This window comes from Aricia agestis, chromosome 20 (assembly GCF_905147365.1).
Source record: "Aricia agestis chromosome 20, ilAriAges1.1, whole genome shotgun sequence".
Taxonomy (NCBI): domain Eukaryota; kingdom Metazoa; phylum Arthropoda; class Insecta; order Lepidoptera; family Lycaenidae; genus Aricia; species Aricia agestis.
In genome coordinates this window covers 12,802,220-12,829,754 of record NC_056425.1, presented here as the reverse complement: position 1 = coordinate 12,829,754, position 27,535 = coordinate 12,802,220, and the positions used below count along the sequence as shown (strand labels likewise).

General features: G+C 38.5%; 1 protein-coding gene across 3 annotated transcripts in view; it reads right to left on the bottom strand.

Annotated features, from left to right (window-relative positions):
- LOC121737345 (zinc finger SWIM domain-containing protein 4-like) overlaps window positions 1-18,579 on the bottom strand; it is an 84,548-nt gene extending 65,969 nt beyond the window's left edge. For all 3 annotated transcript variants that reach the window (XM_042129008.1, XM_042129009.1, XM_042129010.1), the window contains exon 1: window positions 18,268-18,579. In XM_042129008.1, the coding sequence (XP_041984942.1) occupies window positions 18,268-18,565 (298 nt within the window). In that variant the 5' untranslated portion in view covers window positions 18,566-18,579. The remainder of the gene's footprint in view (window positions 1-18,267) is intronic.
- Between the last annotated feature and the right edge of the window lie 8,956 nt (window positions 18,580-27,535).

Below are 27,535 nucleotides of genomic sequence, written 5' to 3'. Positions count from 1 at the left end.
ACTCGGTGTTGACGGCCGAAAATACTTATGTGGCCCTTTTAATCAATTCACAAAATAAATCGTCAACTGTCAAACTCACGAATGTCAAATTAGTACGAATTTAGCCCGGCCGCACATTGTCCGAAATTTCTGATCAGAAACAGTTGAACGTCCACGCTGTCTCTTACATTTTGTACTGAGCCGAGTGAGCTCGAACTCGCCGGAAGGATATTTCGGATAGTGTGCGGGGTGGCGCGGGCGGTCCGGCGAAATTCAACTGTTTTTGATCAGAATTCGGACAATGTGCGGCCGGGCTTAGACATCTGAGCTGCAAACAGTGTCAATTTTGCTATTTTTAAAAAATTTAATCATGTTATGATTCATAATATGATTCTCCAAAGCGACCATATTTTTAGCCCCGCAATATAACCTAGGCTATGGGTTTCATTTTGCTCTACGCCACTACAAATCAGCGGCGGCAGGGGTCGCTAGACCAAAACTTATATAAAAGCCAAGGACAGGGAGGTCGCGAACAACAAAAAAAAATATTTCTGAAGAAGTCATTGAAGATTTTTTGTGATTTCGTGCGTATTTCAAAATTTGTCTACTTTGATGCTCCTCACTAATCAGTAATCACCATGCAAAGGGTCATATAAACTTCATTGTTGGTAAAATAATTACATATTTCGATACTAGTTGTGACCAGTAGCATGCTTTAAATTTTATGTAACGTGCCACTGGCGGCGTGGCACGCGTGCTGTTGGTTCGCCAATCGCCATCCCTGGTCTTGGTCGTAAAGTGGCATTTTATTTAAACGTTTGTTTGAATTGTCGGTGAGGTCCCGGTGACGCGACTGTTAACAAACCACATAAGTACATAACTAAAATTCTGTCGTGTTAACATTTATGCTACAATTACACGTGGAGTTGTCACGAATGTCTGTAACAGGGGTGATGAGCTGATAACAGTCGTTAGCATCTGTCCAACACTTAATTACACCTAGATACACGCAGTCGGTTATTCTGGTGACCAGTGAATTCGAGGCGAGTTCTTATCGAGCGAATTTGACGTGAGAAACGATACGTATGGGCCGAAGTAGCTATAGAATAATATTTATGCGACTTAGCGTAAAATAAGTTTGACATCGTCTTTCTGTACAAAAATCCCTTGTTCCCAAGTTTTAGGTTTTTTTGACAAACGTTACAGGTGGTCCAAGAGTGGTTGAAAACCCCATGCCAGTGCCACGTTACCAAGAGTAGTCGAAGGACCAACACCAGTAACACAAGAGGAGAAAGAAGAAAAGAAGACAAATTAACTCTTTTGGTGTTGCGAATTGCAAATCCATGGGTGGCGATTAACGCGTATTAGGCGATTCGTTTCCTAATCTATTTGGGTATTAAAGAAGAATTTGAGACGAATGAATCTCAAAGATCGTGACATTGTCCAATCCATACAAATATAATATGTATTATGAAGGCGAAAGTTTGTCTGTCTGTTTGTTACCTCTTCACGCCCAAACCGCTGAAGCGATTTTGCTTCGTATATGGAGAATGGAGATACTTCGAATCCCACGAGAGGACAGTGGATACTTTTTATCCAGGAAAAATGTACGGTTCCGCGTGATAAACGAATTTTAGTCCAACGCAGTTGCGGGGGCGACATCTAAACTAGATAAGTATACTTTAATATTATACCATATAGGTACCATCCGTGTCGAAAAACTTTGTCGCTTTCACAAATCATTCGCTTCAGTAAGGGTGTGCACTGTGCGTGTGCAAGGACTATTTAGGGACTAGTTTGGCCCACACGCAGATAGATCGGGTTGCATGCACCTCGATGGAGACTGACAGGTGACATGTCATTACTCATCGAGTTTCGTCTTACAGGATATCACCCTTCTCGGGAAACAAAGAAGTTCGTAAGAATTTAGGCTTCGTTTTCAAGGTTGCTGGCGCCTATTGATAAAACTGGTCAAACGTATTTATATTTTATAAATAACCTGGATAAAATCTGATGGAACGATAGAGATGGTAGAGCTCTCGCCAACGCCAACACGAACTAGCCATTTCAAGACATTTTGACTATGAAGTAAAAATGTAGAGCTAGGTAGAGCTACATAAAAACTAAAATTCAAGAAATATTGCGTAATATGTATGCCATCATACTAAAAATGTAGGCCGGACAAGATACGCCGGAATACAAAACTTGGCGTCGCTGCAGTCGTCAAAATGTGTGCACATGTGCCCCGGCCCGCGTTGCAGGTAGATACACAAAAAATCAAATAAAAACGCACCCGAGGGGGTATAAACGTATACAATTTTAAACTCTACCACACGCGGAATAGAATTTATTTTCGGTTGTATCCACCGCGATGCAGGGGTCTAATACCCGATGCCTTTTTTCGATTTATTTTAGGGCCACCGTAATTAGCACGTTTTTTGTGTCTAGTCCATCGCATTGATTAATAATGATACTCGATAAGGATTCTGTACGAAGATTGTTTTTGATCTTTTACTTTTACTTTAAGAACTTTTAATAATAAAAAATAAAAAAATTCTTTATTTTAAAAAAAGTAACATTCATTCCTTTTCCATCCTAGAAATCATGTTATTTTATGCTCTGTCAACACTAAAACGCGTTTTAGAAAAGGAATACGTCTGTATCAAGGCTGTCGAAGGCAAAAAACGAGGCGACAGCACGCGACAGGCGGTAATGACTCTGATACGATCACGATAATTACGAGACAGAGTCGTCAGTCGTCACGAATCCAGTGCGTAATCATATTTTATCATCATCATCATCAACATGAGCTTGACGTAATATATTTGTCAATTGTCATCAAAACATAATGGGGTAGAATTTTTGTAGAGTAGAGCAGGTTGAGAGTGCTCCAGACAAGCCTAAGGCATGGGGTATACAGAAAAGTTTATTTACAAGCAGAATCTGGACGTGCTATGTCAAGTCCAAAACACATAGCGATTAACATTGACTTGGTATAACCTGACCAAATCATGTAGGTGCTCCAGACAAGCCTAAGGCATGGGGTATACAGAAAAGTTTATTTACAAGCAGAATCTGGACGTGCTATGTCAAGTCCAAAACACATAGCGATTAACATTGACTTGGTATAACCTGACCAAATCATGTAGGTCCACCCTTCTATTAATCAGTTTCTCAGCTAGTTCTCTTTCTTCTCCAAAGGAAACAGTACGTTTCTTGAGATAAAAGTAAGTAAGTTAAATAGCTTAGTGATTTTTCATAGTCTTTATAAATTCGTCTGCCTTTATTTCTCGAAATAGCTTTGAACTTTGACCCAGAAAACCTTGCATGTTTCCTAGCACTTGGAACCTGCAGATCGTTCTAATAATTGCCTCTGCGGTTTCAGGATTTATTTCGTTTGTAACTACACTAAGGTTGTAATAAATCTATTAATCTAGATCGCATTTGTTTCTTTCGGTATGTAGCTGTGATAGCAATTTAGTACATGCGGAAGATAATAATAAAATCTGCCAATTCGAGTCGGAGTCGCGCATGTAGAGTTCCATACAGAGCAAATTAAGTTCAGTATAGAGCAAAATAAGGGTAAAATTACGTTTTTTTTAGAAAATATTAACCCCCGACAAAAACAGAGGTGTTTTTTTTAAAAATCTAATTAAAGGACTTTATCTGTTATAAATTCGACTTTGTAGCATTATTTATTTGTTTTTAAACGTTCTAGCTATCGCGGCCCTTGAGGCACAGCTAGACGGACAGACAAACAGAGAGCGAAGTTTATAATAGGTATTGGGTACGGAACCCTAAAAATGGCTATTTCGAAGAACAAAGAAGCCAATTGCTATTTTCTCCGGTCAATATAAGACAAATTGATGGCATTCCCCGCGGTGTCCACATGGCCGCCATATTTCCAACATATTACTCTTGTCGATTTAAAAATGCGCCACATTATTTATTCGATGTTTTAATGAAAACTGAGCATTACCTTAAAGTACCTATTTATTATGTTTTAATTTCGATGCCCATCTCTACATAATATTTAAAAAAAGAAGTGTCTCTACATGCGCTTAGATCTTTAGAACATACAACCGATTTTGATGTGGTTTTTTAGGAGATAGAGCGATTTATGAGGAAGGTTTATGTGCGTAATATGACGTGTGCGGAAAAACAACTTTAGCCGGGTCAGCAAATTACCTATTATGGTCTATGAAATAGGTCATATTGAACGAAAAAGGAACAGAATGTCATACAAATTTTGACATCCTTATTATGCATAATAATATATTTTTCTTGTGCATGGCGTTTGGACTTTACAATATAGTTGAATATAGTATTGTAACTCATCGTATAGCGTTATTAGTTATCGAACCATTAAAGTATATTTCCGTTTGTCCAATATCCTGCCAAAGGAAACATAAACCCTTCCCTGGTGTGGACGAGGCTGCCAAATCACTGTGTACATATTGGCACGGCCTCGGAGACCCTTGCCAAGTCGCGCCAGGTGCCAAGCGTCTTAGGGTTTTTTATTGCAATGCGTCGTATTATAAGTCCAAACGGCTAGGCAGTAGGCACAAAACTTTATAATGTAAAATGTCAAAGTGCTCCTGCGGCAGGAGTACAAATTTGGATTATGGTAGAGAATAACAAGGCAGGAGTCCTGCCTTGTTATTCTCTACCATAATCCAGCTTTGAACAAGGACTTTGAAGACTTTTAACCCCCTTGTAAAAGTATTTATAAGGTTGGCTTGTCCTTGTCTGGCAAATTAGAAGCGTCACACAGCGTCACACGATAAATAAAGACAGCAGACTTTGAATAGTTATTAGTTATGTGCCGCAAGTCGCAACCCGCATCGCCTGCGTAATATTTTTTACTTATAGGAATAAAATATTTACAAGTTAATAAGCCAAGATTTGTTATTTAAATAAATAACTAGATGACAGATCACCCTTTTTTGGAGTTCTACGAAAATTTCAACACTAAAATTAGCCGAATCGGTTGAGACTTGAGCCATTCGCGTTCTCGAGTTTTAGCGAGACAAACTAAATGAATTCATACATAGTTTTATTAAAGATATTGTCTTTTTTTAAATATAACAAGCTTAAGTAAGATATTTCTTATTAAAATGACGCTTTAGCTTCTCAATCTCCAGGCCAGCACCTCACGAGCTATAAAACCTTGTCTCTTGAAGAAATCTCTAAAATAAAGAAACTGTTTTGTTAGGACCGCCTAAACAATTTATATTTTTTATCGCCCCGGCAACATGAAAGCGCGCGCGCAACAATAAGTCATCAACCAAAACCAAGATGGCGTCGTAGGGCAGGTAACAGCAATTTATTTAATATTGATACAAGTTATTGCTCAAAATTACACATGATTGTTGCGGCTGGCTCTCCATATTTATAGCTTGATAGCTTTACCGACTGCGCACAATTAGAGGTGGTTTTTGTAAATTGCATATGAGTTACAGTTTTCGCTCGTGGGTGTTATTGCAACAATGGATGATTTTTTGTATGTCCACGCGTCTTTTCGGTTTACAAAGCGTTTTTAGTAACAATCGAATCGTAAATAAGCGATTTTTTATGTTGAATCATGAATGTCGATGTCGCGATAACTAAAATATAACCCCAACAAAAACAAAGAGTTGCAATAATTTGGGAATGCCGGCAGAAGCGAAAACGAAACAGCACAACAGGCATGCATTTCAGCCTGCGGTAAAAGGGGAGATATATTATTATTACTTCCTCTCCTATGCCACTCTCCGCACCGATCTTTTTATGGAGTGACCTGACTCGACTCGACTCGACTCGAGTTTAATGGTTATGGCTTCACATGGCTATTTGTATTTGCGTATTTGATGTATACGCCAAACAATTACCATGTGTAGACTGTATGTTTGACAAAGTATTGGCCTTATTGGCCTATTTGACAAATATGACCAATACCAAAAACACGTATCCGTACCTTTGTCGGTTTTTGACGCACATCAAAAGAGTCAAAGAGCCAATAGGCAAGTACACAAATAAACCGGTGCTGTCAACTTGACAACAGACAGTATATATATTCAGATTTCAGGTGATTTTCAGCAATTTTTCAGGCATTTTCAGTGTTTTATCGTGAGGCGAAAACAGCGGAAAACAACATTTTGTATCCTGTTTGGAGATTAGTGGTCCAATTTTTTGTAATAAATATTCGAAGTCTATAACTGACATCCGAGTTCCGACATTGTATTGGTGAACACAAACCTGATTTAAAAATTCGGAATCTAATGTTGTTCGCTATTTGACGGCCATGTGTGGAAGGTCGTATTTGTCTTTATTTGCTTGTTTGCGTATTCGTCAATAATGTTGCCAAATACAACAAATATCCAATAGCAAATACAAATAGCCATGTGAAGTGCCAGCATAAAACTTTTCAGTTTTCACCCACCCCAAAAAACGTGTACAATGCCGCTAAAGTCATCGACTCATAATTTAAAAAAAAAACTAACTTATTTGACGTCCTTTGTTTAAATTCGTCGAAAAAACTTTATGGTCTATAATCCTAAAACGGACTGCCCGCGCGGGCCCCTCAGATGAGAGATACGAGTAAAGTGGCAGTAATTTGCTAGTCAAATACTTTGACCCCTAGCCGGTGCGTCATCCATTGTATACGTAAACGCTTCCGTTCCGAGCAGTAATGAGTCTAATGGTTTTGACCCTACATCTTGGTTCTAGTAAAAGCCTTCAAAAAGTCTCCTACATGATACATCATCTTAGAGACATGGTGGAAAAAAAAATGTTGATTGTAAAAAAAGGCCAAGTCCATGCGAAAAAATATGTAAAATGTAGCCACTAGGCAAGTTTAGGTCGCGCATTTCGAATCGTGTCCGAAAGTCTGTTCGTGTAGATTTTGTCCGGAAATTAAAAATCAGAATACATAATCAGAAACTCATATAAGTCATATATTTATTTAAAATTATGTATGTTACTTCTTAACGGTTAAAATACTAAACCGGTGTAAATGAAATTTGGTATAAATGCTTTAGGACCCGGGAAAGTACAAAAGATAGTTTACGATACGGCAAAATGTACGGTTCTCCGCAATAAACTGATTTCTGAGCATCAGAATTGCGGATATCAACTAGTTTGAAACATTCGGTTCAGCTCTGCAGCTCAGGCAGTCAGGCACAGTTTATCGATTGCTCAAATATCGGGTTATCTAGCACAAACACCGGTATCTGCCCTGATACGGTACCCCACTCTTAGATAACGCCCTATTTTGTTGCACTACATCTATTTACAATATGCTAGCGTGATACGCAAATAGGCCTAAATGGCAAATAAAAATATAGGCTGTAACAATCATAATATCAACCACGCCATCTGGTGTTATTCATAAAACCAGATTTGTAGTCGGGACTTGTCATACATACCAACCTCTAATTTCATAGAGGCTGGTAGGGGAACTCTATATAAGGTCGACATCGCATTCAGACGGGACTCTTCGTTCACATCTCTTGGCTAGTGGAACCTGTGCCGGAAAATTGAGTGAAGTTCTTGTGTATTATAAATTTACTATATTGTGGAATAAGAATAAAGTGGATTGGAAACATATCTTGTTTAACTTGATTTCACAAGGCATTATAGGCTATAGTCCACCACATGCAGATCCTCAGTTCCATACCACTGTTCCATATACTAAGACTAAGGGATCAGCCAAGCTTATGAAGTCTTAGAATTTTTGATGGCAGCTCTTCATGGTTTTCAAGAGACATCGTTCAGGACTTTATGATATAACTTAGTCTTAGCAGCTCTTACAGCATTAGTTCTTCCCAAAACTAAGAAGCTAAATAGAGATTGTACATATTATAATATGTCTTAACTCTAATTGGTCGCTGTTAAGCATTAGTGTCCTAACCCACAACTTTTTTTGTCGTTAAATTTTGAATGCAGTCTTGTTCTAAATCATCTAAAGAACATAACTGCATTCATAACTCAATACGTAGTTTTTGTGTGGATTAGTACACGAATGCTTAACAGCGTCCAATTAACAGTGTCGCAATTTAGGCCTGGAATGTTTCGGCCAGTGGGCATGGACCCGAACGCTACCCAATTAATAAATAACAATAGTTTAAAGTTATCATTACAACGACATTAATAAATGATGTAACCCCCGCTGGCGTGATGAATGATCCTCTAACGTGTATTTAATATAATGATTCAAAAGCTTTTACGATTTAGTTTAGAGGAAGATATTTATAATTGTGAGAAAATGTTTGCTCTAGTTTTGATAGAATTGGTCTACGAGTTTGCTAGCATTTCGGTATAGCCAAGATTAAGGTTGGCAATTTTGTTAATTCGAAAAAATATGTTTATAAGATAGCCGCAATGAAATGTAATTTCAAATGTGGTTCCTGTTCCATTTTTTTTGTTAATCAGACGTTACTGATGGTGATGGTAAGCAACAGTTACGTAAGTATGTTTTTCCTCTTCGAAGGCAGGTTATTGGCGCACGAGACGTCACTGCAACTCTAGGATCTTTTGTGACTATTAGCTTTTCATTCTGCAGAACACAACGCGTTGTTTTACGCTGCTTTCTGTGAGACGATGACCGTTTTCAGTCGGCCCATTAATGCCGAATGATTCTCATTACCAATTAGTGTACCAAGTTAGTTCACGATGTAAATCGGGTCCGTTGTATGTCAACAGCGTTCGAAGTAGGTCGACTCTTTACCGCTGTGTCAATTTTGAATTAATTAACATTCAATGTTTCCCACGACGTCGTATCCGCCTGGTGTGTAAACACTAAACAATCTGTATCAATAGTCGATGACTAAGGCTGCGTTTCCACCGGAGCTGAGCTAAGCTGCGTTGCGAGGAATGTTTTTTTGAGAACTAAGAAACGCCTCATTTGCCTGACAACGTTCAGCGCTGGTTCCTGTAAAAGACATTCCTCACAACACAGCTTAGCTCAGCTCTGGTGAAAACGCGCCCTTAAAACTCCTTTCGACGAATTCGACGAAATGTCAGTTAAACGGTAAACTTCTTTTACCATTCGTCGCATTTTGTCGATTTCGTCCAAAATACGCGTTTACGGTCATACAATGGTCAGTGCGTAATATTTTTTTTATGAAATATGGGGGCAAACGAGCAAACTGGTCGCCTGATGGAAAGCAACTACCGACGCCCATTGACACTCGCAACATCAGAAGAGCTGCAGGTGCGTTGCCGGCCTTTTAAGAGGGAATACGCTCTTTTCTTGAAGGTTTGCAGGTTTATAGGTCCGGAAATACTGCCGGTGACAGTACCAACAAGGATATAATAATATGTAATAATATATGACTTTGTCATCTTATTTTGTTCAAATGCAAAATGATATTTGGATTGGACCTTAGTAGGAGTGTGAACTGTGACATAGCAAATAGCAATCTCTCAAAACATTTAACTATGTGTTTACAATATGGCGGTCTTCGTTCCAGAATTTATCACGTTTTAGGGAATCCTTGTCTGCAACTCATGATATCTTCGCTTAGATGACGACGGATCATGAAATGTCAAAAGCACGTCAACTGGACATCAATCATCATCATCTACCAGCTGCATTCTTTGTAAGTGCCCTGGTTAATAAGACGGATAAAGCTATAAGGGCACCCATGCTAGCAAGCGGGTTTGACAAGTTACTTGCACTTAATTTCGATCGAGCTCTAAAGGTTTTCTCATAACGGTCAACCGATTTTAGGTTAGCCGGTTTTTGAAACTGAATGTCAATGAAACAATTAAGTTAAATCATGCTACTATCAAGAGAATAAAGTTAACAATTTTAATAATAACTTAAGAAGGTAAAAGCATATAAATCTAAGGTTTTATATTAGTATTATATTAGAAGAAAAGAAAAAAATATTTTAAAATTTCGAATACTTGGGAAATAGGGCCCCGATAGTGCAACGCCAAGTCCATCTCGGTCATAAAACTTGCAACCAGCTATTAGTCTTATTTTTAAGAGCCCAATATTAAGAATGTACCTTAACGATTCTTAATTTACCCGACAAATCACAAAAGAGTGTTTCCTTAAACAAGGAAAGGTGTTATGTCCACACAACGTTTCTCGGTACTGACAAAATAAACTTACAAGTCACCAGAAAATCAATGTTGACTTACAGATAACGTTAAATCAGAAATATGGAATGGTAGAGTATAAGTAAAGTTATTATGTATATTATCACTAAATGACGTCCGCATTTCTGCACCAAAATTCGCGTAGAAACTGTACATTTTTCCGAGATGTCCTTTCCCGAGACTCAAAGTATCTCCCTATGCCAATTTGGGCGTGAAGAGATAACAGACAGACAGACAAACAGGCAGAAATTGTTCAAGTAATGTTTTCCTAAAGTTATCAGTGTAATAAGTAGGTTGTTTTATTATTATTGTCCTTAAATGTCTAAGGAAAATAATATTAAACAACCTACCTACTTTTTAAATCCATCGAGGTTAAAAGCCGAAACCGCGTTCGTGGTTTCTGTTCTTATTGTTTTGTTTATAAATTATAATAATAGGACTGGAAAATGATTATAATATTTATTACCTATCCTTCTTGCTGAAGGTCGTGTCTCCCCTGTATGATTTTAGTGATGAGTCTGATGACTTTAATAATATTACCTTATTGGATCTATTATCATACAGTTAGTAGACCCGTTCGGCTTCGACCGCGTGGATCATCATCCCCTATACAACCTCCTTTTGCATTAAAAGTAGCCTAAGTACATATTATATAAAAAATAAAAATCTTAATATATATATATGAAATATCCTTCTTACAGACGGACAGACAAAAAGCGTCTTTGTTACATACTATGTTATTTAACAAAGACGAAATAATAAGCATTGATTCAAGCCTACTCTCACACCTCGGGTAATTTGATAAACAAATTCGATATTCTGTAAGTGGATTCGACATCCGGCATCTTAACTGCTTTCACACGGTTTTATGCCGGATTTCAGCCGTTTCGGCATACGATTATGCCAGATATGCCGGATGTTCGAGGTGTGAATTAAGATTGATTTATAATCATTATCGCAGCCAGGTGCAAACAGCAAAAACAATTAGATTTAATCACACAAAGGGTTTTAAATGTTTACACGGGCTGTTTGCTGATTTTAAGGATTGTTAATTTTTTTTTATTAAATAAGGGGGCAAACGAGCAAACGGGTCACCTGATGGTAAGCAACTACCGTCGCCCATGGACACTCGCAACATCAGAAGAGCTGCAGGTGCGTTGCCGCCCTTTTAAGAGGGAATACGCTCTTTTCTTGAAGGTTTGCAGGTCGTATCGGTCCGGAAATACTGCTGGTGACAGTTTATTCCAGAGTTTTACAGTGCGCGTCAGAAAGTTACGCGAAAAACGCACTGTGGAAGACTGCCACTCATCAAGGTGATGAGGATGGTATGTTTTTCGCGTGGGACGATAGCGAAAATGGGCGACGGTAGTTGCTTACCATCAGGTGACCCGTTTGCTCGTTTGCCCCCTTATTTAATAAAAAAAAAAAGTTGCAGGTGGTATGATTCCGAACAATTCCTCAGAGCACTCCCCGTGATACAACCGATAGAGGATGCAGAGTGAAGCTACATCTCGGCGTAATTCCAGGGGGTCCAAGCTGTTTGAAAGACTATGGCAGTCAACAATTCGAGCAGCCCTTCGTTGATTACGATCCAGAGGGAGCAGTTGGTATTTTGGCGCCCCTGCCCAGAGATGAGAACAATATTCCATATGAGACCGAACCTGCGCCTTGTAGAGTTGTAGGCGTTGGTCCGGACTGAAGTACTGTCTCGCTCTGTTAAGAACACCAAGCTTCTTCGAGGCTAATTTGGCCTTACCCTCAAGATGATATCGGAACTGGACTTCGCTCGATATGTTGACGCCAGCGGTTGACGCCAAGTATCTCAATGCTAGGGGAGATGGTTAAAGATGTGCCCCCGAAACGAGGATAAACGACCATTGGTGACTTTTTAGTGGTGAACGCGCAGATTTGTGTCTTGGTGGGGTTGAATTGGACTAATTTTTACTAATTAATTGGAGAAGGTCTCTGAATGGGGTAGACGTAACGTCTACCCCATTCAGAGACCTTCTCCAATGAATTCTCCACCTTAGACACAAGTTCGTTTCGACTCTCAGTGATATTTTGCCGAGAAATATTAGGGGAGCCGGTATATACAGCATCACCTGTACTATCATCCGCATTGCAATGAATGCCGTTGGTTTGTAACATGTCATTGATATGCAGTATGAATAGAGTAGGCGATAGCACACAGCCCTGAGGGACACCAGCATTAACAGACTGAGTTTCCGAGCATTCGCCGGATTGGGTTTGGTATTAAAAATATTTTGTGGGCTTCTTATTAAAAAATATTAAAATTATTGCCATCATGTAGTCGTAGCACTCTCTTTGTTCTAAGTTCTAACCACGTGTTTATTGTTATTAGACCGGCCAACATTTATATTTTGATGGCTTTTAAAACTTTCTTGTACATGTCCTGTAGACAAATTAAAAACCACGTTCTTTTGATCCTTGCTCTGTCAGATAAAGATTATTTAAGTTGTTTAGCCTAAATACTTTATTATTTGCTTGCACACCTCTGGCATTGTTGCTGTCACGTATTGTTGATGCAAATAAAAACGGAATTTGCTTTGCTTTCCTGTATATTCAAAGAGTATTCGGTTTCAAAAATCCACCTGGAGATTCTTAAATAATCTGTAAAATAGAGTATTACATGGTCACTGTGAATTTCGCTTTCAATGTAACTGTTAGGTATAATTTATTTAAGCTATTCAAAAGAAAAAGAAACTAAAAAGTAGTGTTCATAAAAGTCCTCACTCCTCAAAATGGTAATCTAATAATACCCTGCTGCAGCTGCCGCTATGCTATTTGATACTTCTTCGTTTCAGACTTCAAAATGTCCTTCTCTTCAGCCTTGTAAAGTAAAGTGTCTGCTGATGCATAACATACATGCACAGAATATATAATTAGTACTTTACGATACAGGTAGTGTCCATAGTCCATACAGCAGTTACAAAGGCTCTACTTATTTGATACTTATACCACTTAAAGTGTCTTAAGTGCTTTAGAAGCTCTCTTTTCTCTATAGTGAAGCGCTGCTTTTGCTGATGATGTCATTTTTTTCCAGGACAATAACTCAACGCCTGTCCGTCAATATTCATATTAATGGCTCCGCAACCACTTTGCTATGATAATGAAGTGTTTCCACCGCGAAGGTTGCCGTTTATAGCGGTTTCACATGACATTTCCTAAGAACCTTCCGAACGCAACCAGAGCGTGGCAAATAATTTACGTTTAATTGAAATATGTATTGAATATTGACATATTAATTAATGTACCTACTATCCTGCTAACATACTTTTCCATACATGATACACCTAAATTAGGAAATGGAGCTGGCGAACAAAACCGGATATTTAGTCCGCGAGAAAAAAAATTACACAGTGGCTAAAAAACTAGATTCACCTAAGCTACTACTACTACTGAACTAATCCGGTTTTGTTTGAAAATTGACTTTTTAAAGCCTTTTTAACCGGTTTTGATTGAAATAATTAACAGGAATTGACGCAGATGGGTCAAGAGGAGACAAATCGAAAAAAATATACTTTGCACTCTGGTAGACTTGTCCGGTTTTGTTCCCCAGCTCCTCGAATGTTAATTGTACTATCAGAGTATTTGATTTATAGGCAGATGGAGGACTCACATTATTTGGACGTTAATTATTGTCAAGTCAATTTTAGTCGTGCTTTTATATATTTTGTAGTTTAGTAACTAATTAATAATTATTACATAGCAGCATTAAAAACCTAACTTTCGAACACATTTTCAGTTTCATACTAATATATCTACTGTGAAATAAACGTACAGCTAATAAATACACTAGAGATTTAACAACATATTGTATGTTACACTAACAATGTTTAATTTCAACATATCGCGTGATAGCGGTGTTTACGATTTATTTTGATTAGATAGGTTTATTTGAAATTTCCTATGGAAATTTTGATATCGAAGCATGAATTAAAATACTTAGAACTTGTTTGCCTTCAATTACTTTAGCAACACAAAACGGCCTCTATTCCAGTGCAATAAAGTCGTCTTTCATGAGGCAATTAGGTCCTAACTGATGCGGAGGTGCTACAAAGGTGTCTTTGTGCACGCGACCAGTATAACTAGATCTGTGTGTTGCTGTCAGGTTTATATTCTGCTAGGAGCTCGTTCGGCCGGTCGGTGTATGAAGGAGTGGATTTATTTGGTTCTCGCAGACAGCGGCCTGTTGTATTGGATAGGGCACTGTATTGTGCCATTGACGGATGGCGGTTTTTTCACGGATGTAAAGATTGCTATTTACTAGTAACAAGCAACAAGCTTCTTTGGAATGTGATTGAATAGCCAAGTCTGTTTGAGAGTGATTTCACAAAGACTTGGTCATTCTGCGAAATGTGTAACCCCCTTAACTGTGTGGTTTGTCTGGAACATTGGAAATGTCACATGTGATGACGGACTAGTAAAAGGGGAAGTCTATAGTACAGTCAACATTGCTCTTCTAATACAAGTAAGTATGTAAGTCAAACCAAAATAAATAAAACGAATTGTTATTATGTAGGTATGAGTAGTAGGCTATTTTAATAGTAAGTGTAACCAAAATAAAACGACTTCTTGTTATGTAGGTATGAGTTGAGTTTATTTCGAAAACGTGATACATGTCTACTTGAAGATATAGAAATCAATCTAATCGTAGTAACCTGATACCAAAGGAAAGTAGCACATGCCGGAACAATCAGGTCAAATAAGGCATTTTTACAAATATTTTTGTCAAAAACAAGCCAATACGAGTATTAAAATCTACAGGATACCATATATATACGTTTGAACAAAAGCAAACCAGTTACTTGCTGCATGCAGCATGCATAACTTGTAAGATAATATTATGTTGGGGTGTAAACAGAAAAAATAATAATCTGTCAACCCAAACTATGCTTGAGTATATTTTGACATCATACCCATGACCTGCATTGACCACGTGAGTCACTGACCAATAAACGAAATCAATTGACTCTGGTCGACTATTCATTATAAGGTCAGTCTAGTCATTAGATAGGTCGAGGTGAAAGAGGTCCTCATGTACAGGTCTATCGATCGGGTTAGAGTGGTTAGACTGATTGCAGGCCGAACTGATCGGACTCCTTTTGTGCATTTCCGTGTACATGAGTTCTTTCTGGTAGGGCAGAGATTAATCCAACCCGATTCTACGATCTCCCCGAACCCGTGTATTTAGAAAAAAAAAAACAAAAAGTAAAAAAATAAGCATTGTGCCATTGAAGAAACTGATTCATAGGAAGTTAGCAGAGCTACGCGACGTCTGTCGGCTGACTATGAAATAACGCGACGAAATAACGCAGGTCTGCTACCTGTCTATGAATATAATTCTCGATAGTACAACAGCCCTAGTAGACAAGTGGCAAGCGATTATCGTAAACGCTAACAAAATGTATGCGATTTTTGACATACGAGTAAGTCATCGCTTCGCTAGCGAATACTAATGTCAAATCCCATACATTTTGTGGCGTTGGCGTTTACGATAATCGCTTGCTGCTTGTCTAGGCCCTCTGGTCATCAACGTACAAAACGTAGCCCACATGTAGCCTACTCAGTATTCATACATTAAAGATTCCACACGCACTAAAACTAGTTTACTTTAAATGAAATATTTAACTGTATATATATTTTCTCCAAAACAGAGAAACGGTTTGGCTGTTAACGTGTTCATAACAGCTATTAGTGTATATTACGCATATTAAAAACCCTGAGAACGTGAGAAAGCCAGAAACGCCGACAAAAACGGACCATCGTTATACCTTCTGGGAACGTCTTGCACGTGACAGAAGATTTACTGGTTTATCTTAGATGATAAAAATACGGGGAACTTAATAATTTATTATTTCGTAGATCTCGTCTAATCCTGGTAGATCTAAAATATGGACTTGGCTGTGTCACAACCGTGCGCCTTTATCTGTCTGGTGTCATGAGATGATGAGATTATTTATTTTTCTGAATATTGGTTTTGGCCAAAATTATTTTAAGAAAATAATTGAGATGGAACTACAATGCCGATTAAAAAGTCTTAGAAAAAACTCCAATTTCCTTCATTTGTAAAGGTCAGGGTGCATCTTAGCTGACTTCCAAGAAGGGTTTGGTTTCTGAGTAGCTTTGAATGAACAATGTTAATCCCAATTTTTTTTCACCTTTGCTAAAGCGGAGTGACACCTTAAATGTTTGTTATAATAATTAATAATAATGATTTCATCATGACGTGTTACCCATCAGGTTTGACATAAAAAAAAATTATGTCGTCCTTCCTCGAAAATCTAGTAATCATTTCTGCGATGAGGAGCAGTAAAGACTGTTTAATTCGTACTATCAGGGAGATTTATTCATAGGCAGATGGGGGGCCTACGTAATTTGGTTGGGTTATGTTAAGACTTAAGAGATAAGACCAGCCGACAAATCATGACTTGACATAAATCGACCAAATAACTAAGGTCAGCCATGTGTCTATGACTCAATTTCCTGATAGTACTTACAATGTACATAGCATAAACTAGTAAATACGCACTGCAAATCATTGCAGTAATATTTAAACAATCATTCGACCTTAGCACAGGAAGAATAATAATGTGCTAATAATGTTCTTGTACTGCGAATATTAGTATTATTAACATTAATTTAATGTTTATAAAGCAGGCTGCTTTGTTCGTGGCGCTTAGCATCATAATATGCACAGATTCATGTTTTTAAATATGGAATTCAATTTGGTTTTTAAATAAGCCTTTAGGGTACACGGAGTTCTGATTATACATTCTACTTTTTGTGACTGGCAACTTATTTCTTTAGAATCGAGATAATAATCGCTATAAATTAAATCTTTGATTAATACATGAATAAAAATACGAAGCGGTAAAGTCGAATGTTTTATTTATGTAGATTAAAAAGGTAAGTTATAAAGTTGTTACTTGGTTTATATTTTAAAATTACGTGTGATTTAAATGTGAATTACAAACGAAAAACACAAAATATTGTAAGTTGGAACCATCATCAAAATTACAATTTTATCGCCTTATTAATTAGGTCATTTAAGGACACCTGAGTCTTAAAAATACAATTTTATATTTAAATTAAAATGACAGGTTCGGTTGTAAAATTTGTAAGTTATGTTATAAAGCCAAAGATTAACATACTATAAACGCCGTACACGGATAACGTAAACGTCAAACGTATATTACGATGCTTTAAATAACATTAAACAGTCTTGTACATGAACATAATAAAAATAATTTAAAAGATAAGCAGCCAAGTCTCATTGGTAGTCTCGAGTTGCCTTCCCTCCTGCGTTGCTCTCAAATATCGTCTTGGCAGGGGCTCTACCGTGCGCCCGATTTCAGGACGCATGGCGAAGGGGTAGCCAAGTTCATTAAATTTTCTTCGATATCCAAATCCTAATACTTGAAGTAGATCGTTGTCAACGTTTGTGTGTGGGAATGAGATTATCGCGTTCAAATGAAAAGCTTATCAAAGTGGGGCATCGTATCGGAAACGCTATCGAATACGTCCCGAGTCAGTATCGACGACGAGTTTTTACTCAGCCTGTATATAGCCAGCGTCTAGATGTGGACTTGACCGCTAGCCGACCCTAAACGACCACAAACGACCAGTAATGGCAGGCGGCGATGACAGATAACACCAATATACGGCGCATAACGTCCTCCCACACGCCGCTCCGCTTGACCCCGGCCGCATAAAAACTCAATTACGACAATTAATTCTCCGGAGCCCGACTGCAGCGCCGATCTCGTGAGCCTACGTGGAAATCCGGTTGGGCAATTCCCTACGCTCATAACGGAATATCCAGTTATGGTAATCGTAGCCGAATTTAACGTCGTTTCGAAAGTAGAAATAAATTATGTCAGCGCACTCGGGGCTGAAGAAAATCGGTGCATTCGCGAACCAGTCCGGCGCGGGGCGGCGGGCGGCGATATAATGCATCACGTTTAATTGCCGGGGCCGCTTCCTGCTGCAGCGGCTTGGCTCCGCGCCCCGCCGGCCGCGGGAGGACATCTCCGCCGGCTCCTAAATCTCACTCGACGCATGAATAATTCCCGCGAGGAGCGGCTATCGATCGCACACGTCGAGGTTTTTATTTATACGGCGCGGGTGGGCGAGGCGCGTATTAGTAAACAGGCGCAAGCGCGATCGGACACTCACCGACTTGTAGGACGTTCTCCACGCAGCCCGCTTCCAGCAGCTTGAGGCCACGGCAGAAGGCGATGTTGCGGTGGTCGTCGGGCGGCGCGCGGGCCAGCGACGAGTACATGCAGATGTCGCGCTCGTCTCGCGGGAACGACCAGTACACGACGCGGCGCTGCACCGGCTCGGGAATGCGCTCGTAGCGCTCCTCGATGCGCTGGAACGGGATCGCGGCGGCGACGATCTTGGCCGTGATGTCGAGCAGGGTCGGCGGGGCGCGCGGCCGGCAGCAGGCGCGCGGCGCGCATGCAGACATGGCGCTCGCTCAGCCGCTCGGCGCGGACTGGCGGGCCGCCGCGCCCCCCGCGCCCCCCTCCACGCCCTGCGACCGCCCCCCGCCGCGCCGCGCCGCCGCGGCCGGGGAGCCCTCCCCGAGGGGATACTCGCCCGGAATCGACATACTTAGATAAATTATTCATTTGCAGGCATAATGTGCAATATATTATTAAAGTTGGCATTTTTATTTTGAGCCGAAATCGTTTCGAATTTTACTGACGTCCGTAAATTGTTTCGTAGCTCCATTATAGCCGGTCGGCCGTAAATATTTTAAAACGCGGTTATTAATTTGTTTTTGTAAAGGAAAACTCTTTTTTTTTTCTTCTATTTTGGCAACTTGACACAAAGGATGCGTATGTTGTGCCACAGACAGGGTAAAAAGGTAAGGAATAAAAGGTAACGGAATTTGGAAGAAAGTTAATTAAAACAGTGTGGTAAATTAAATTCTACAATAAACTAAATGAAATATAACTTATTCTAAATATTAATATTATTTAATGTTAAGTAATTAGATATACAATTACATACATATTTATCATTGGAAGCAAGTAGGTAGTATATTTACAGAAGACGTAGGAAATGGAATAGGGAAGGAAAACTCTTTTAACCTTAGGCAAAAGTTGGGCAAAAGACCTAACTTCTAATTCATAACGGCCTATTAGGTAACTATATTTTATGATATTCGTATACTTATCGTATAATATTTTATATATTATGTAGGTATAATAATTATACACACTACTAATAATAAAAACCAACACATTTCAAAATATTTACTTATTTATAATAGGTAAGTAAGTATGTACTTATAACTTAACATCTATAAGTGTATTATAATATTGTTAAATATTTAATGCATGGTAGCAATTCGAACGTTATATACTTAAACTATGCAGTATCTACTACAGAGTAATTTTAAACACTATAAAATCTAAATTCAGCTTTTATCATCGTTTTATGTGTTACATAAAATTTTAGAATACTTTTTTACTTGGAACACCAATACATAGAGCGGGTTCGATCCGGTTCGCTATAATAAAAAATAATAGCACAAAAACCGACATTCTAATCCATTCGGCCCTCGCCTCCTCGCATTACACAAACGAAGGGGAAAGGTGGGGGCACATTAACAGCTGACGGCGGGCGGGGGCGGTGGCATGGGGGGCGCGGGGGGCGATCGCGGGCGGGGGGCGGTCGACGTCAGGTGTCCGACGACTTGCCGTGCTCAGCTGAGATTGTTGCGTGCAGCGCTGCAGCCGCTGACTTGCCAGTCGTCGGCCTCTGCGTACATTGACCTTATTTGTTTATAACTTTTTTGACATTACCGCGGCGAGCGCAGCTACCCACGGTCGACTTTATTAATTTTAAATAGTTAATGGAATCGTTACTTTGCGGAAATCCATAGTTTAAAATTTAATTTGTTATTTTTTTTAGCAATATTCCGCGAAATAAACTTCCACCTTTAAGTAAATGAGTGGGTGTACGCATAGGCATGCGTACAGCACCTCCCTCCTCCCACACTGCCTATGCGTATATGCCAACATTATTGCTTGTGTGGTGGTGGTGTTTGCAGGTTCTTGCATGCGAGTGTACGCATAGGCAGTGTGGGAGGAGGGAGGTGCTGTACGCATGCCTATGCGTACACTCACTCATTTACTTAAAGGTGGAAGTTTATTTCGCGGAATATTGCTAAAAATAATAACAAATTAAATTTTTTTATTAATTTTGTCAATTATGTATTATATTTTGTTTTATTTCTAAGTTCGTCTTTCAAGTACACTATATGCTGTATATTATGTAAGTACTCATTATGCTACAATATAAATATTACATAATATTTATTATTTAGGTTATTAAAGTGTGAGATGTGGTTTCTTCGAAGTAATATTAAAAATAATGAAAAAAAGCGAAAAAGTCTTAATTTGGAGAGTGTTAGCTTTAAATATTATTTATATTAATATGTAGTTCTATTTAAAGCTAAGGGCTATTGCCTATTGCTGCGTCATCTGCGTGCTAAAAAATAATTGATGTCAAATTATAGTAATCGTAAAGCGGCTATGCAAATAACTATTCCAGATCCAATTTTAACCGCAAAATAACCTTACAGTAAAATTAATTTTAGATTATCTACAAGGCCTAGCACGCAGCCGATTTTATCGCGTTCAAGGAAGTATTTATTATGTTAATGATAACGCTCGTATATCATACAATAATAATTATTCATTATGATGTCATTAATAATACTGTTATCATTGGCTAACTTTCCGTTTCCGCGCTAAGCGCTGCAGCGCTTTATTGCCGTATGCCGTCTCGGGTATACCTACGCCACTCAGCTGATTTATTACTGTCACTTTTTACATGACATTGTATTTATTGACATAACTAGCCGGAGTCACGTGACAAAGTAAACGCGCTAGGGACTCAAAATGTAAGGTCACAAAGTAGGTCACAAAGCTTGATCCAGTCTTGGTTAAAAGCATAAAGTTAATATAGGTACCTAACGGAATAGAGCGACAATCTCGAGCTGAAACCGAAATTGGTTTGAACGTGCGGCACGTGCCAACTGGACGTCAAAAAAGAGTGCTGCTGTCACGTATCACACGTCTCTTTTTACCACGCAGTGTTACTGATAGTGACATCTCTCTTGCTCAGGCCTTTGTTTCTCTATTCCGCTAGGTATATTAACTTTATGGTTAAAAGTTAAATGGATAGCGAAGATTGGTGCATGTGGACCTAGCACAGCTCTGGATTTATGTATAGGTAGGCAGTATAGGCCATGGCCCATGGACCATTGCATATTGGCGGCAGCGCCGGCAGCGTCCTTTGGCGTCTAATAGGGGTGGGCGGCCGCCTCCTAGGATTTTTTTTCCTGAAGGCAGGTCATTATAGCCCTGATGCCATTGCGACCCTTAAGGATATTGTGACTCCTTCGCGTTAGAGTACCGTCCCCAACTCAATACTGCTCATAAATTGAAAGATGCGGTAGGGGTTGATGCCACGAATTTCCACTGTGGATGATTATTCGTAGAAATCAAGGTTTATGCTCTGTAGTAGGGCAGGACAGTCGAGGAGAGTATTCTATTATTAATATACCTGTTCTGCTAAGGTGTTTCTTCAGCTTGCAGTGGCTAGTTAGGCTTCTGGTAAGGATTCTTCATTGATTCCTACCCATGGTGAGCATTAATTCCGACAGTTTTTTTTCAGCCAGGAATTAGTGCCTTGGTGGAAGTTGGAATGTTCAAGGCCAGGGGTCTTAATTCTCAACCCATTGCTCTCTGCCTTGTTTGCGACCCCATTCCTCGAGTACTTGCTTTGTAGTATAGACGTATTCCTCAGACCGGTTCTGGGCCATATATGAGACTCTCGGTCCCAAGCCTAGCCAGTTCGTCAGCGGTTTCGTTACCGGGAACGTTACTGTGGCCCGGGAGTCGGGACCCATACTAGGCTTATGTTGTTGTTCCTTCCTAGCATGTTCAACGTCTCAATGCATTCCAGTAATATAAGACGAAACTTCTGCAGCAGACAGTGCTTTAAGTGCAGCTTGACTATTAGAGAAGATAAAAATATTTTACTTAACAGCTAGTGCCATCTCAAGGCTTTCTAGTGAGCAACCGATGATTGCGAAGACCTCAGCCTGAAAGACGGTCGCGAACTCCCCCAAACTGGCATGTTTGCCTCTTGGTGGCCTGCCCCTGTAGAATCCGGCTCCTGCACGGTTGTCTTTCCTTGATCCGTCCGTTAACAAAACTATGTCGCTAGGGCGAACATCGATTGGGATTTTTCCAATTAAATTGTGGCAGGGCCTATACTCATAAAAAATATAAATCCGGCCTTGACCTGGCCGGTGTGTGTAAACTGTAAAGAAATCATCCTAAAACCTGCACCAATTATAACAATAATACTAAACCAGGTAGCAAAGGCACAAATTTTTAGCCTGAGGATTTGCTTATCTGTAACTCAAAAAACTAAGGAGGTTATGACCTCAAAGGACCGGGAACATTGCATTCTTATAACAAGAGCGTTAAATTACTTTAACCATCAGGATTCAGGACTCAGGCATAGTCTACTCCTTCACTTTCTTCCTTCTTTCCTTCCTTCCTCCTTCCTTTAGGCCCAAAGCCGGTCAAAGCGCCAGTCTGGGTTAAACTCTATCACGGATGTCATGTTGTCTCTCTCGTGCTTTGTAAGTATGAAAGAGCTGACAATATCTTGAAAAAATTGTTGTGGCACTCGTGGACTGCCGCGGTTAAAACATTGCAAAATGTAAAGTAAACGCATGCAATTATAATTTGCATTCGTCTAGTTGCACGCACACAAACACCGTGGCGAAGTCTGCCGAACTGAAACGACGAACACCGCATCGAGTGGGGGTGTTAGGTTTATTTTTGTTACGGAATTTCAAGGTAAAAGTTACGTAATAGCTTAAAAGTTAAGCAGTAAGCCAGTCTAAGCCCAGAGTGGTCCAAGATACTTCAGCCTTCACCTACGTCCTATAAAGCCTATATCAATCGCGGCCATTTTTGTTTCAGGCTCAGGGAGGGGATAGGCTTTTCAAACACAGACTGTTTGAGTGCGGTGCCGACTAAATGTGTGTCTAGACATTCAATATTTGCCGGCAAACTTTCTGCCGAGGTTTATTTTTGATAGAACTTCTTTAGTCTTCGGTCTAACTACCTTCGGTGGACGGCCAATGGCTAAGTGGTCTTCCGCGGCCTTGCTCTATGAGGCGTTTTTGCGACTAAACAATAAAGCAACAACTAGACAATTATAAAGCTAGAGTCGAGTTTGTTTGTTTCTTTGTACGAATACGCTAATCTTAGGTTAGCGGTTAGCGCATTCAAGTACTGGTTCGAATACAAAAATATTTTTATGTGTTGGATACTTCATATTCTATCGAGGAAGGCTTTAGTCTAAACTCTAAAATCATCCTGCGACTAATAGGAGCAAATTTCATCCTATTTCGTGACGCGCGGACCACGGAGCTAAGTGGCGCGGACGAAGTCGCAGGCAACATAAAGGATAAGATAATAATATAAGATGTAGTTATATGTAAGACACTAAATTAAACTTGTCACTTATGACTTGTTAGTTGTGCATTATCAGAATAATCAGTAAATGCAAAGGTTAGCAAGTAACTTTGAACCTTGGGGCAACTGGCATAGGTCAAAGTCGGGCCCTGTCGTGAAACCTGCGACCTTCCGTAAATCTGTACGCACAGACTAAAATTACAAACTTATCCTACATTACAGACAGCTTGCTCAAGTCTTCTGAATGCTTATAAAACAAGAGCCTATATTTTTTTTAACTTGAAAAACCCTATAATTTTAGAAAACTTACTTTTGTAAGATTTGTTCTCGTGTTATTTGATTATTATTTAGTAATATATTATATTTAAATAAGTTGTGTACTAGTTAAAATCGTGCTAAATTATACAGTACTATTACTATTATTACTATTATTATTACTAATTACTACTATTATTATTATTAATAATTACTTACTATCATTTTACAAAAAATAGAAATTGCAGTTTCAAAATGTAAGTGCATCTGCTTGAGCAGCCATACATTTTACCGTCCGCCCATTATACTAGATCTATTATCCAAGTTCATAATAAGTTAATAAAAAATACTTCCATTACCTAATCTACCTACATAGGTATAACCTCAGACCAAGGTATAACTGATGGAACCAGTGTAGTTTGGTCATTATTTATTTCACTGAATACGACACGAAGTCTCGCCCCAACAGACTTTTAATAGATTTATGAGATTAGCTACCAGTCGCTCCATCTGTCGTTGAAACAAAGAAGCTATATTTAGGTTAGCACTTAATGCTGGTAAATTAAATAACATAATATTATTATTCAGCACGCTATTAAAACAAAAAATGTATTGAAATATAATTTTATTATTTTTTGAAACCTGTACTTAATTCAATCAGTAGCATTTCTCCTAAACTAAAACGAGAACGTTAATTAATACTTAACACATTCACATAGCTTTGCTATTGTGTTATAATAAATTTACAGAAAACATTAATTATTTAGAAGAATATACAATGATGTTAGCAGACATCAATCATTGGTATTGACTATTGAGTATTAAATATGAATAAACCTACAATTTATCTAACGTTAAACGCCTAAAATATTCATTAATTACAATATACATACTAGCTCCCGTTTTTGCCAATTTAACATTGGCACGGGAAGCCCAAAGGAGCGCAGTCATCGGGATTCCATTCACCCAACTCGAACTATTAGCTATTGAGGACAGAGCTGCTTTTTAAAAATTCTCTCTCCCCTTTATAACAATAAATATTAGTTATTCGCGAATCGATACCGTGTACCAAATTTAAACTGTGTGTCCCCGCCATTTTTGTTCAATCTAATGAACTATTAAAGTGCAATTTGCCTGCGCGGCGGTCCCTAGATGGCGTTGTGCGCAGGTATTGATCGCGCGGTGCGGCCAAGTGCTAACTTCTGCCAAGTCACGGAATGTATTGCTGGCCATTGTGGCGAAAAATGACGGGGGTTGATGGGAGGTTCTTAGGATCTTACGCCTGAGAGTTCGCACTGACGCGAACGTAAAGTACCGCGCTGCCTGTGATAATTTCATCTGCTTTGATTGAATCAACGCGTTAATCACTTTAGTTCTTTTTAGATGCCACATTGCATATTATGTTAAATAAAATATACTTACTACCATTATGTAATTTGTAATTTAGGCTTTAATAAGATTGATTGAATATGCATTTTGAGAATGATCTCGAAGCATATTTTGCAAAACTTATGAAATTGAACGATATTTGGCGGATGTTGTTGGCAATGAGACGAGCAGATCTTTGCCAGATTAATTCGCTGCTGAGAGTTTCGAGACTTGAGGCTCGAGTCGAGACTCGAGAGCCACCGGGGAAGTTTGAAACCCCCTCTACTCTCCATTCGCCTTATTTATCATGCTATATTTTAGTTATATTATACTAGCTAAAAGGTGAGTAAGACCTCACTTTGTGAGGGCTCGCATCGTTTTTCTGAATGGTAATAATGTTTAAGGCAGTTTTTATAAATATTTTTATAGGAACCATACCTTGACTGACCGATGATAACACATCAACATGGAAATAAAAATTACTATGTTAAACTTTAAAAGCACAAATCAAAAGGCGTGATAATTTTTCCGTAAGTAAACTGTAACACAAAAGTGCTCAGGTTGTGGGATATCCTAGGGTTTCCTTCGCTCGCTCTGATTAATTATGATTACTTACCAGTTTTCTTATTACTAATAGGCAACTAATAGGCTAATTTATTTATAATATGGGTACCAATAAATACACTGCAAAATTTTGTCTGTATAAACCGTTTCATTTTAAAATGGATTATTCTAAATTTACAGAAAAATATTAAGAACCTTAATTTTTAAAAGGTGTTTTTCTTGATTACCTACGTAACTAGGTACCTAAAACGTGAGGTCAAATTCAGTATTTACTATGCTCACGTAAATATCAATAATATTATTGTGGTCGCTTTAAATTTTGAGCCTTAAGTTACTTTTATAAGAATCAAAATAAATTAAAACTAGATAATTGTCTTGAATTAAACGACGCACAGTGGCTCGGTGCTGTGAAATGAACTTTAGGCAGGGTTTACGTTTCCAAACCTCCGTACTTAATCTCTTCTCCCCATTAGGAAGCGTCCAGTAAATCGAAAATAAACTACAGATTACCGAATCTATTGATTTTGGCCGAGGAGCCAAGTCTTAAATTTATACCTTAAAAGTAAATTGTGACAGTTTTAATTAAGGAATGATGATTTTCGACAATTACACATAAAGCGAAGCATAATTTTCGCTTTATTATTGCAATAACAGTCTTTATTTGCGATAATTCTCCAGAAGATAGCTAACGGAAAGAGCGTCGTTACTTCTTACGGCCACATTCAGTAGGTTTAAGATTGTAAATATAATTTTATTGAACGGAGTAAGAAATTAGTTTTTTATAGACAAAAAAAGATGGTTGCTGATAAACCGTTGGAGAGAGAACGAAATAGCTTACGTAATGTTTGATAATGATGATACCTACTTAAGGCCCTGCAAAGGACGTCTAGGATTTAGAACGTATTTTACCTACAAAAGTGTATAATCTGCTTCTTCTGCTTTGTCTGCTTAATATCTGTAACTCCTTCCAGATAAAGCTTCTTAACTTGCCAGGGAAGAAATTTGCCGGCACATTAAATTGTTTAAAAATATTTATGTTTACAAATACTTTTATTTATTATGTAAAAAATGTGCGGTTCCTACGAAATAAACTATCATCTAAGTAATTAAAACAGATTTCCAAGTTTCAATACAATTTATTAATTTACACGAAGTAATCCAGCACCGGTATATACAGGGGCGTATCCAGGTTCTGAGCCAGGGGGGGCAAATTACCCAGGTTCTGGTGCCAGGGGGGGGGGGGGGGGGGAGAAATTACTCAGGTTCTGGGCCAGGGGGGGGGGGGGGGGGCAAATCAGATTTTTCATAAGCTAGGTGTTTATAAAGAATAAAAAATTAATAATTTTTAGTTGTAAAAATATTGTATTGCAAACAAATGGCAAAAATTCGTTTTCTTAATTTTTTATTTTTAGGGCATTTCTCCGGATTTGGATTATTTAGTTGATTCCCTGGAACATGTTTATTTCTGCATATTTTTTTAAATCAATAATCGCATATTATTCTTAAGTGAATTATAAAAATAATTATCTATTTGGCCCCTTTTTCACTTCACAATTTTAGAAGATATTTTGATTTAAATTTTTCTAACCTAGGGAATCAACAAAGCTAATAGAAAAAAGCTTTTTCAGCTAAATAAACATGTTCAATTGAAATATAAACATGTATAAAATTGTCTTCAAACTAAACTTGTTCGTTAAAACCAAATACAATGAAAGTAAAATGAATTTATTTGACTT